This window comes from Serinus canaria, chromosome 4, assembly GCF_022539315.1.
Source record: "Serinus canaria isolate serCan28SL12 chromosome 4, serCan2020, whole genome shotgun sequence".
Classification (NCBI taxonomy): domain Eukaryota; kingdom Metazoa; phylum Chordata; class Aves; order Passeriformes; family Fringillidae; genus Serinus; species Serinus canaria.
In genome coordinates this window covers 5,617,514-5,630,288 of record NC_066317.1, presented here as the reverse complement: position 1 = coordinate 5,630,288, position 12,775 = coordinate 5,617,514, and the positions used below count along the sequence as shown (strand labels likewise).

The 12,775-nt window shown below is 47.1% G+C and overlaps 1 protein-coding gene across 1 annotated transcript in view; it reads right to left on the bottom strand.

Moving 5' to 3' along the window:
* Nucleotides 1-3,297: 3,297 nt before the first annotated feature.
* The window catches only part of FAT4 (FAT atypical cadherin 4), a 125,400-nt gene continuing 115,922 nt past the window's right edge, over nt 3,298-12,775 (bottom strand). The window contains exons 16-17 of the mRNA XM_050973694.1: nt 10,636-10,897; nt 3,298-8,610 (exon numbers count right to left, since the gene is read on the bottom strand). Coding sequence (XP_050829651.1) covers nt 6,728-8,610; nt 10,636-10,897 — 2,145 coding nt within the window. The 3' untranslated portion in view covers nt 3,298-6,727. The remainder of the gene's footprint in view (nt 8,611-10,635; nt 10,898-12,775) is intronic.

The window sequence follows — 12,775 nt, the reverse complement described above, 5'->3', positions numbered from 1 at the left end:
TCAGAATGCTTAACAGGCATAACACAGCCCTCAATATGTTTGGTGTTACATTTAAAAGCTTTCATTTGCTAAAGTTTTCATGTGTTATTAAAATCACCGCTTGGATGTGGTACAATTTGTATTAAAGGATAATATTCAAACTAAACATGCAGCTTTTTAACAGATGTTTAATTACAGCAGCTCCTCAAACTCTGAAATCACTTGTGGAACTCATGTTATTTCAGATGGAAATATTTACATACTGCTATGGGCTACTTTGGCCCATTACCTTCTCACTTTTGTGAGTGTCATGGTTTAAGCCTGGCACAATGCCAGTGCCCCCACGAGAACACCTACTTCCCTGGCACCTACTGTGAGATATGATCAGAGACAGAGCAAAGCAGGCTCTAACTTAAGGTTAAAAGGAAAAAAAACTTTTATTAACCTACAACTACAAAGGAAGACACACAAAACACAATAGAACATAAGATGAAAACCTTCCAAAATTCTTCCTCCTCCCCCCACCAAATTTCCAATTTCATTGCCACCCTTTAGATAATCGATTCTCAGTCTCTCGAGGAGAGAGGAGTCTCTCTTGCGCCACACGCCTTCCATGTCCAGTGCTCTCACCACTGCACATGGATCAGAGCTGCTTCTGGGGTTTTTCATTTTAAGGATACTTTGACCAGTTCCAAAGGGAGCACAGTCCTTCTCCTTCTGGGACACTTGTCCCCCCCAAATTTCACCCCCTGGGGCCGAGGGGTCTCTTGAACAGAGATCGTCTTCTTTCTTCTTCTCTTCTTCAAAGACGGAGGGCACCACCACCACCCTCCTCACCTGTCGTCTCTGTTCACTCCTCCACATCACTGCACTCTCTTGGCTCTGAGCCATCGCCTCCCCCTAGAACGCAGTCTCTGTGGCACAGAAACACCCGTGGTTCTGCCGTGGCTACACAAGAAAAGTCCAGCCCAAAGCCACTCCATCATCTCCTCCCACCTAGAATTTTCCTCAACATCTTCTCAATCTCAACATCTTCTCAATCTCATCAACTTCAGGAGGAATCAGCATTAGCAAGGTTCTCATCTTCCTTGGAGGGGTTAAAAGTCCCAAGCTCTCTCTGCCGGTTTACTTCGTCAACTCCCACACCTGGCTGCCCTGCTGGGCACCCCCCCCTTCTCCTTCACGCCGGGCCACTATCACAGGCACCGGCTCTGGCTCTCTCTCCCTCTCCGGGCGGGGGGGAATGGAGGATGGCTGCCCAAAGCCCTTGCAATGTTCTCCTCCACCCTTGGGCCCAGGCCTGGCCTACCTCTCTCTCCGGCCACATGGCTCCCCTCCCCCCCTGCCCAGCCAGATCTGGGCGGGGGGGGGGTCTGCTCACTCTCCAGCGGGACTCCAAGAGGAAGTTCCCCTGGGAGATCACAGCTTTTAACCCCTGTGTTCTCAGAGGCGTATCCTGCCCTCAGTGGACAAACCAGGTGCCAATATTAAATCTGAACACTGATTGGCTTGCCCACACCATCACAAAAACTTCATTTCCTTTCAAACCAAGACATTCCACCCTTCGCCTCTGAGAACACATTTTCTAAAATTATCATCCAAATTACAATAGACAAACTCTACTTAAACAATAAAATCTCTATTAATCTATCATCTTAACCTAATACATTACATGCTTTGCTCTTATTCTTCTTGATCACATCTCACAGTTCACCTTATCACTCACCCAAAAATCGATTTCCCGGTCAGGGTACCAAAAATGTCATGGTTTAAGCCTGGCACAATACCAGTGCCCCCACGAGAACACCTACTTCCCTGGCACCTACTGTGAGATGTGATCAGAGACAGAGCAAAGCAGGCTCCAACTTAAGGTTAAAAGGAAAAAAAGCTTTATTAACCTACAACTACAAAGGAAGACACACAAAACACAATAGAACATAAGATGAAAACCTTCCAAAATTCTTCCTCCTCCCCCCACCAAATTTCCAATTTCATTGCCACCCTTCAGACAATCGATTCTCAGTCTCTCGAGGAGAGAGAAGTCCCTCTTGCGTCACACGCCTTCCATGTCCAGTGCTCTCACCACTGCACATGGATCAGAGCTGCTTCTGGGGTTTTTCATTTTAAGGATACTTTGACCAGTTCCAAAGGGAGCACAGTCCTTCTCCTTCTGGGACACTTGTCCCCCCCAAATTTCACCCCCTAGGGCCGAGGGGTCTCTTGAACAGAGATCGTCTTCTTCTTCTTCTCTTCTTCAAAGATGGAGGGCACCACCACCACCCTCCTCACCCGTCGTCTCTGTTCACTCCTCCACATCACTGCACTCTCCTGGCTCTGAGCCATCGCCTCCCCCTAGAACGCAGTCTCTGTGGCACAGAAACACCCGTGGTTCTGCCGTGGCTACACAAGAAAAGTCCAGCCCAAAGCCACTCCATCATCTCCTCCCACCTAGAATTTTCCTCAACATCTTCTCAATCTCAACATCTTCTCAATCTCATCAACTTCAGGAGGAATCAGCATTAGCAAGGTTCTCATCTTCCTTGGAGGGGTTAAAAGTCCCGAGCTCTCTCTGCCGGTTTACTTCGTCAACTCCCACGCCTGGCTGCCCTGCTGGGCACCCCCCCCTTCTCCTTCACGCCGGGCCACTATCACAGGCACCGGCTCTGGCTCTCTCTCCCTCTCCGGGCGGGGGGGAATGGAGGATGGCTGCCCAAAGCCCTTGCAATGTTCTCCTCCACCCTTGGGCCCAGGCCTGGCCTACCTCTCTCTCCGGCCACATGGCTCCCCTCCCCCCCTGCCCAGCCAGATCTGGGCGGGGGGGGGTCTGCTCACTCTCCAGCGGGACTCCAAGAGGAAGTTCCCCTGGGAGATCACAGCTTTTAACCCCTGTGTTCTCAGAGGCGTATCCTGCCCTCAGTGGACAAACCAGGTGCCAATATTAAATCTGAACACTGATTGGCTTGCCCACACCATCACAAAAAACTTCATTTCCTTTCAAACCACGACATTCCACCCTTCGCCTCTGAGAACACATTTTCTAAAATTATCATCCAAATTACAATAGACAAACTCTAATTAAACAATAAAATCTCTATTAATCTATCATCTTAACCTAATACATTACATGCTTTGCTCTTATTCTTCTTGATCACATCTCACAGTTCACCTTATCACTCACCCAAAAATCGATTTCCCGGTCAGGGTACCAAAAATGTCATGGTTTAAGCCTGGCACAATACCAGTGCCCCCACGAGAACACCTACTTCCCTGGCACCTACTGTGAGATATGATCAGAGACAGAGCAAAGCAGGCTCCAACTTAAGGTTAAAAGGAAAAAAAAGCATTTATTAACCTACAACTACAAAGGAAGACACACAAAACACAATAGAACATAAGATGAAAACCTTCCAAAATTCTTCCTCCTCCCCCCACCAAATTTCCAATTTCATTGCCACCCTTCAGACAATCGATTCTCAGTCTCTCGAGGAGAGAGAAGTCCCTCTTGCGCCACACGCCTTCCATGTCCAGTGCTCTCACCACTGCACATGGATCAGAGCTGCTTCTGGGGTTTTTCATTTTAAGGATACTTTGACCAGTTCCAAAGGGAGCACAGTCCTTCTCCTTCTGGGACACTTGTCCCCCCCAAATTTCACCCCCTAGGGCCGAGGGGTCTCTTGAACAGAGATCGTCTTCTTCTTCTTCTCTTCTTCAAAGATGGAGGGCACCACCACCACCCTCCTCACCCGTCGTCTCTGTTCACTCCTCCACATCACTGCACTCTCCTGGCTCTGAGCCATCGCCTCCCCCTAGAACGCAGTCTCTGTGGCACAGAAACACCCGTGGTTCTGCCGTGGCTACACAAGAAAAGTCCAGCCCAAAGCCACTCCATCATCTCCTCCCACCTAGAATTTTCCTCAACATCTTCTCAATCTCAACATCTTCTCAATCTCATCAACTTCAGGAGGAATCAGCATTAGCAAGGTTCTCATCTTCCTTGGAGGGGTTAAAAGTCCCGAGCTCTCTCTGCCGGTTTACTTCGTCAACTCCCACGCCTGGCTGCCCTGCTGGGCACCCCCCCCTTCTCCTTCACGCCGGGCCACTATCACAGGCACCGGCTCTGGCTCTCTCTCCCTCTCCGGGCGGGGGGGAATGGAGGATGGCTGCCCAAAGCCCTTGCAATGTTCTCCTCCACCCTTGGGCCCAGGCCTGGCCTACCTCTCTCTCCGGCCACATGGCTCCCCTCCCCCCCTGCCCAGCCAGATCTGGGCAGGGGGGGGGTCTGCTCACTCTCCAGCGGGACTCCAAGAGGAAGTTCCCCTGGGAGATCACAGCTTTTAACCCCTGTGTTCTCAGAGGCGTATCCTGCCCTCAGTGGACAAACCAGGTGCCAATATTAAATCTGAACACTGATTGGCTTGCCCACACCATCACAAAAACTTCATTTCCTTTCAAACCACGACAGTGGGGCATGATGAAGTTGGGAGCACTTTTATCCAAAAAGAGCTGGTTCCTAATTGCCAGTTTTGAGACAAAATGAACTTCAAACCAAACAAGACATACATAAACTGCCCCCCCCTTGAATTGTTGTCCTTTTTCTAAGTTCTTTACACTTACCACAAATTCAAAGTCTAACCTCAGAACTCACCTCCTGCCTGTAGCCTTAACTTTCTCACTCTCTGCATTCTCCAAGAAGTTGTCCAAATCTGATTTATCCCTTTGTAAGTATGAAAGAATGCAGATATTTATTGTTCAACTGCTGCTTTATGACAGAAAGACCTTGTTCTCACACTCCTCACTGTCTGTGTACTGGAAAGCTCCAGCTTGGAGCAGAGGTGGAAATCGTGGTTAACAAATGTCAGACCATTGCTGCTAATAAAACCCTATGGATTAAAATACAGCTTTTATTGTTTTATTAGAAATCTGAAAGTAGATTTGGTACTCTTTGACATTATCTTATGCTCAACAACCTCATGATACTCTTCTCCTTCTTCCTGAGATACGTACTTGCTTCTTAAAACCTGTTTTCTGCTTACAACGTTTATATAGCTTAAAAACCTTACAACTTAAACCCCAAAAGTGAAGATCAAGGAGTGGAAATTAGAGAGAAAAGACAAAAGGTTTCCAATAACACACACTAAAGATTTTAAATAAATATTTTAATTCTATTATTGGCATTTACAGGTAGAAAGCATACAGTATGTTACAATTTTATCAAAATGTGAAAAATATGGATGTTACATAAGTAACAAATGTAAAAAAAGTATTTTTCTTACCTTCCCTGAAAGTAAGAAAACTATTCAGCATAGGAAAATATTGATATAAAAAACACAGCTTAGGTAAAAAAAAAAAAAAATTGAAGTTTTTACACAGTACAACAGGTTCATCAGATTTGCATGAAGATGTAAGGACTTTGTGAGATTCTATTTCACCTACAACTTTAGGGAACTGGGGGCAACTGGTAAGCTACATTAATGAACCTACAAGTAGTTTTCCCTCATATCTGCTCCAAAATGCTAGAGTGCAGTAATTTTCTATACAATAAATAATTCTTCAAAGTTTCCACCGGAGAAAATCATAGAATGCAGAAAATGCCACTCCAAGGTCACAGAGGCTAGGCAGTGCTTTATTAATAATTATGATAATACTTATTATAGTGCTTTATAATGTTGAAGCACTTCAGAAGAGTTAACTAATTAGTCCTCCCAACACCCCTGTGAGGCAGGGAACCAAGTGTTCTTCCTACCTTTCCATGGTACAGGTGGGAAAATGGGATTATGGGAGAAGCACAGGCTGCAGCAGCAGCACAGCTAAGCTGGGAGGCCAAGAGATGTGGGAATGGACAGGTTTGTCCCTCGCTGCTGTGAGCCAGGGGGCTGGGCTGGGCTGACAAATGACCATCAGGAATCACTGAGAGGGGGCAGGAAGGGACCAGGATTAAGTAAGCATCCCCAAAAATATTTCATAGAGATTCAGAAGCTCTCACACAACTTTGTCCAAAAAAAAACCAAAAAAAAAAAAAAAGAAAAGAAAAACAAACAAACAAACAAAAAAAAAAACAAAAAAAAAAAAAAAAGAAAAGAAACCTGAAATGAACAAATAAACAAACTGAGAAGGAGAAAAAAAATAAACAACTCCTAAAGTGCTGACTGGCTTGAGCTGCTTCTAGCACCTCTTGTATGGAATAAGACTTACAGCAAGCACTGTTGCCAGCAATTATTCAAGCTGATTTATTCCATAAAGTCACATGTGAGCAACTGCAGGATATGGTAACTACATTTTCTGAGACACCTCACTACTGTAATTCCTTCATTCACCATCTTACTTCCATGCACTTCTTAAGGAAAATGGAATCCTCAGTACTCTTGCATCGTAAAACATGTTAGTAGCTGGAGACAATATGCACATCCTTCACAATTGAAACAAAAAATTAGTTCATTTTCAGAACAAAGCATTATTAATTTAAGAACCACGAACCAAACAATGGTAAATAGGAAAACCCTTTCCAAAGGCTGCATGCCGAATATCTGGTTTGCAAATACAATGCATGCAGGAGAAATAAATTCATCCAAGCGTAATTAAATTAAAAATGTCTCAAGTCTCTTTCAGCAGCATAATGGTTATTATTTTTAAAGTCTCCTCCAACCAGACTGGCCTGGGGATCAGATGCTGACCTTGGCTTGTCTACAACCATATAATGGTTTGAGCAGTCCCCGTGGCTTTGCACTGCGGCAGTACCAGGAGACAAAGCCTATACATACTGTTCTGCTTCCCCCTCCTTGGAAACAGCCTTGGCTGTACCACCTTTGCTGTCTTCACTCGCTGCTGCTGCTGCTGCTGCTGTTTTTTCAGGAAGCGATGCCAAATCTTTGAAAACATCCACATAATGCCCAAAGCCCGGGCCCCAGTTCAAGAGATTGTCCCAGTTGAAGCTTCCCGCCTGCTGGCCCAGCTTCCCGGGCAGGGAGCTCTCCCCAGGGGCACTGCCCGCTGCCTGCGCCCCCACGGGCCCGCCCTCGCCCCGACGCCCCGGGTACCGCCGCGGCTTCAGCCTGGAGCCGTAGTTGTCCTCATCATCCGCGTCCGACTCGTTCACCTGGGACAACTTGGGCATCCTGGAGGTGTAGGCCACGGGCTTATCGCGGTCGTACTCCATCTCGGAGCAGGTGAAGGACTCGTGCGAGTCGCTGTCGGAGGAGGACTCGGGCGCGGGAATGCCGTCGGCCGGGTTCCTGGTCCGGGACAGAGGCCTCCTGCAGTCCTCCTCGGAAGAGGAGCGGCCGTGGTCGGCGCTGCAGATGCTGGGGTTCCTGGGGCGGGGGGTGTTCAGTCTCTCCACCTCTTCGATGGACAGCCCCACGGGGGGAGACGTCTCCAGAGGGATCTGCCCGATGGGCTGCTTCAGGCGGCTTCCCGGGCGGGAGCTGTGGCCCGCCATGGTCTGTGGGCTCTTGCTTCTCCTCCCCAGCCGAGCGGCGTAGTTGAAGATGCCGGGCTGGCAGACGTCACCGTGCATCTCCAGCGGGCTGCCTTCCCTGATGGCGAGGTGCAGCTCCCTGGCTGGGCTGTGCCTGTAGAACGTCGAGGATTTGGAGAAGGGAGCGGGGCTGTGCCGAGACAGGGGGTTGGGAGTGGGGCACGCCGAGTGGCTCAGGGACGTCGTCCTCAAGCCCTGCCCGTAGCCGGGCTGGTAGGTCAGGCTGCTGGCTCCCAGGGGCATGGGGGACTGCCGGGCGAAGCCCAGCGGGCTGTGCCTCTGGATGGAGAACTTGGGAGTGTGGCTGCGGAACTGCTTGTAGTGCTGGATGATGTCAGCGTCGGAGGGAGCGATGCTGCTGGCGTTGTCGATGTCGTAGTGCTCGATCTCGGGCTCGGGGGACGCCAGCGGGGCGCTGGGGATGGTCTCCGTGGCGTGCGGGATGTCCGTCTCGTCGTAGATGAGGTAAGGGTTTTCCCTTTCGATGATGTCGGGTTTCGGGTTCCCTTCGGGCTGCTTCCTGACGGTCATGTCATCACCGTAGGGTGGGATGTTGTCGGGGTCATCGAACGCCACGTTCTCGCTCCCTTTTTTCTTCTTCTTCTGCTTCGTTTTCTTCTCCTCCTTCGGCCCCTTTGACTTCTTCCCGCGGCACTGGTTGCAGAGGATGAGGCTGAGCACCAGCAGCGCCAGGACGGTGGCGCAGCTGCCCACGATGGCCGGCACGGCCCAGAGCGGCAGGGACAGCTCGGCGGGGTGCGGGGACGGCAGGCACACGTGGCCCCCGTTGACGCCCGCCCTGCACTCGTGTCCGGGGGCACACAGGACGCCCAGGCAGGCCACCACGGTCTCGCACGTCCGTCCCGCGAACGCCTCGGGGCAGCTGCAGGTGAAGGCGGCGTGGGGCCCCGGCTCGCAGCTGCCCCCGTTGAGGCAGGGGCTGGAGGCACAGGCGCCCGGCGGCACGCACTGGTAGGCGAACCAACGGTTGATGCACATCAGCTCGCCCCAGCAGGGATTGCTGGCGCACACGTCGGGGCCGCGGCAGCCCATCTTCACCGAGGGGTCTGTCTTGGAGACAGTGGCCAGGCTGTGCTTGCCGGAGAAGGGAAGGCTCTCCCCGCCGTACTTGATGTAGGAAATGCAACCGCTGAAGCCTGAGAGGGGAAAAAGGGACAGAGCTGTTGGAAGCTGAAGGTTGAGTGTGCACTGTCAACAGCACAGTACATACTCCACTGTTCACTAAATAAGCCAAGAATTACATGGTTACCATAGGAAAACAGCTATTCTAACAGCCCCTAATGTCTTTAAATTGAGTTTGAATAAATACAATGTCTAATGACTGAAATACAGTATATTCAATATATTCAGTATATTCAATGTATTTCAGTATATTCAATATATAAAAATGCTTTTGCCGCCCTATTTCCTCATATTTCTAAAACTTCCACAGAGAATCCCGAGGGCAGCTGACTTGGCTGTGCTAGCACCAAACATTTGAGTTTGCCTACCATCCTTCAGCTAAGCCTTCTGTCCCCCAAATTCATGGCAATGCTTTTGTTTCTCTGAATCTTGAGGGGCCTTCTCCCAAACTTCCCATGCCTTGGTTGCAGTGCTACCCTACAAGTTTTAGTGCTGTGAGAGCCCAGGAGATGGAATTATCCCCAGGCTGTGTGCAGTGGTTGAGTGAGGTCACAGGAATATCCAGTCTTTTGCCAGCATAATAATCCTCTGCGTTCCCCTGACTAAATCCTTTCTGGAAGGGTTTTGAGGTAGTGCAACCTTTTGGTGATCTCTGCTTGGAGCTGTGGCAAAATGGCACACAGAGATGGATACCACTCTGTCATGAAACAGCAAATATACTTGAGTTCTATGAGATACTATTAAAGGTTTAGAATCCTCAAGACTGAAGATTTAGTTTCAGTTGGGAGCCCAAGCAAAAGTGACAATCACTTTGCTGCTTGCATGGTGGTTCCTTGTAGTACTGATGTGATAAACAATTTGTCATATCTACCTGGATTTGGAAATGTTATTGGACACAGCAACTTCACAGCCCTGTCACCTCGTGCCCTGTCTGCCTTTAGCAGCACTGCAGATATTTTTGACTCTGAGTTCATGCAGAGTTTTATACCAGAGCTTTGTAAATCCTTGGTATGTCATACCCGATGTAATCCAATATTAAAATAAAATAAAATCATATGAATAAGGGATTTTGGACTGTGTGCCTTTTAATGGAAGCCAGACATTCCTAATTTGTCTGCCACAGCATTGGGCAGTGGTGAGAGGTTAGTGTCCTCAGTTTTCCTTGTTCTGCTTTCCTAAAGCCTCTGCTTTTTCCATGCACATGGTGCTCATAAAACATACATGTAAAAAGGGTAAAGGTCAGCACAGCATCCACAAGCTTTTATACCACATTTCATACATATTCATAATACACAAGTGTAAAGTGTGAATTTGCTCCACTCAAAAATACTTTATCTGGTCACAATTCATGAAGCCAGGAAGATTTTTCAATATAGAAATATGTGAAAAGTACAACTGTATTGTCTGGAGAATCTCACGTTTTGCAGCTAAAAAATCACTTCCATCTTTACCTAGCACTTGGGAAATGATATCAAATATGTGTTATCTACTTCTTTTGCCAGGGTTTGAGACAGTTCCTTTAACTCTTAAGGGAGACTGATTTGCTCCTTAACAGCTAGACATCAGTCAGAGGGTGTTTCCTTATTGTCCTTGCTCAGAAATAAATCCTATTCTTCATTTGACAGCAGGATAAAGCAGCAGGACCTTGGAGTTGCAGAAAATATTTTAATCATATAAGTAACAGGGTAAATCCTGCAGTACTTACCAAATCCCTACGAAGCTTTTGTTTGGCATTTTTGCCCAAATGAAAGATTTGCCTTGATTTTCCAGGTTATTACTCAGGTAAAGAATACGTCCTTTCTTCTCCATAGAGGTAACAAAAATATAGTAACTGATGTACAGACAAACAACTCCCCTGTCTCAAAAAAGCCCTGCAGATGGAGTGTCTGCTTTTGGAAACAAGAAGCCTGCAGTGTGTACTAAAGGAACAAAGTCTGTAATCCTTATTCATTCAATTTGCATTTTTCCTGGCAAAGGATGGACGTACAGTAATTATTGATAAAGAATTACAATACTTAGGGGGGGGAAAAAAAAATTACCTGCAGCTGTGCTCTTGAAAGGTTGGCTGGATGGAATTCCTCCCAGAGAAATGGTGAGGACATTGAGCCCACCGAAGTCTTGGGTGGCATGGAGAATGTCCCTGCTGTGGGTCCTGTCCACCGACAGGATGGTGGCAGAGCCGTTCTTCTCCAGGAGGACCGAGTGCCACTGGCCATCTGCAGCATACACCTCAGGGATGTTCCTTTCCACTTTTCCAGCAACTCCAGCATCAGATATGTAGTGCACCTTCCCACCTTTTATCTGCTCAGAAGAACACATGACACGTAATTTTAAAATGGTGTCACATAACTCCTACACACATGTAACCAGTGTGATGCCTGCTCAGTACAGCTACAGTAACATGTGGCTTTGGTCTAATAGAAAGCTGGGGTGGGCATATTTTTTCCCCAAATAATTGCTTTGTTGTAAAAAGGCATTAATTATTTAGCACAAAAAATTGGGCCAGAACTAAATACATCACATAGTAGAAACTTTGGCAGAAAATTTGCATCTTAGAGCTGCCATCCATTCAACCCCTGGCTAATCCTACTGAGCAGCCAGCTATAGGTCATGCACATGACAACACATTTTAACCAGAGAAGGAATAATTCTTCCTCCTTCTTCAAGGCAAGTGTGGAAAATGCTTAGCAGAGTGAACAGATGTCGTCCTCGCCCAAGAAAATTGCATCCAGTTTTTATTACAACACAGCAGGAATGCATAAGGCATGGCAGGGCTTGAGCAAGAGCCCCATTTTGTATCTGCTTTTTCTGCTAATTGGTATTTTGCAGGAAACTTTTGTGGTATTTCAGAAAACTTTCTGAAGAGTTGCAAAGTGCGTGATTTTGTGAGAATTTTCAAACAGTACTTTTTTGAGTGAACTGCTTTAAAACTTGTGAACAGCCAGGGAAAAAAGGAAGAATATTATGGCTTTTTCTCTTAAGATTGATGCCTCACAATTCTACTGAATCATGAGATGTGGGATTTCAAACCTCTTCTTATGATCCCAAAATGAGATGAGTGCAAATTCTGCACTTCAGATGTAGGAGCTTAAAAAGAATCCCCAACATCCAACCCTGCCAGTTTCTCAAATATTGCATAAATTTGGGGATGCTGGCTGACCTCCTAAGGGCGTACAGAGCTTCACAAACTCACGGAGGATGGCTCTGGGACTTGCTGCAAGTTTCCTCTGGTGCTCTGCATGTTTGGTCACACATGTCCCTGCATGTTTGGTCACACACATTAAATGGAACAACTGCTCTCCATCCTGCACTCCCAACTGCAGCTCAGTCAGTCCGAGATCCGTACCCCGAGCGTGCGGGACGTGCGCAGGCAGAGTCCAGGAAAGGTCACAGCCCCAGGTTTGCTGGAAGCTCTCAAAGCCTTGCATCCTTTGTTCCAGGAAAAATAAGGTTCACCTGGGAAGAACTGTGAGGTGACACACTGGCTACAAGAATGCTGCTCTCCTTTCCAGAAACTGTTAAATGTTCTGGATTTGCTTCTCCGGTGATGCAAGCTGAGGACTTTGTTCAGACACTCCAGCTTTAATAAGGCTGTGAGACCACGCTCGTGTCTTGGCAGCTGCCTCAATGAATGCATCTAGCACGTATTCCACTTGGATGGAGGATACAACAACGGGTAATATGTGCATCCACTTCATTTTCAAAGGCAGTAATTTAGACTGTTTGAAACTGTATTGCTTGATAAAGCTCGCCTCGCAGACAGGATGCTTTTGTTACTGATAAAACACAAGTGGCATGTGTTAAAACTATCACACAGCCCAAGGAAAACCCCAGTTACAAATGCAGCCCACAGGCTATTAAAACATATTAAACACCATTTCTCAGAATAACTTATAAAGAGCTTGTATGAGCTGAATATATACATATATTTATGTCTGCAACCTGTATTGGTTTGTTATGTCTTATTCTGTCTTATGCCCCATAAAAATACTGCCTTGTATTTTAGTTTTTATGCAAACAGAAAGGAATACACCATGTCAGACAATACCCTCCAAACCTAAGGGAGGACTGAGCACAGAAACAAAATTTTTAATTTCACCTTAGAAAAGACCTGTAGAATTATCTACCAGTCAGCAACTGATATTTTCCATAATAATTCATGATTCTTTAACCCTATTT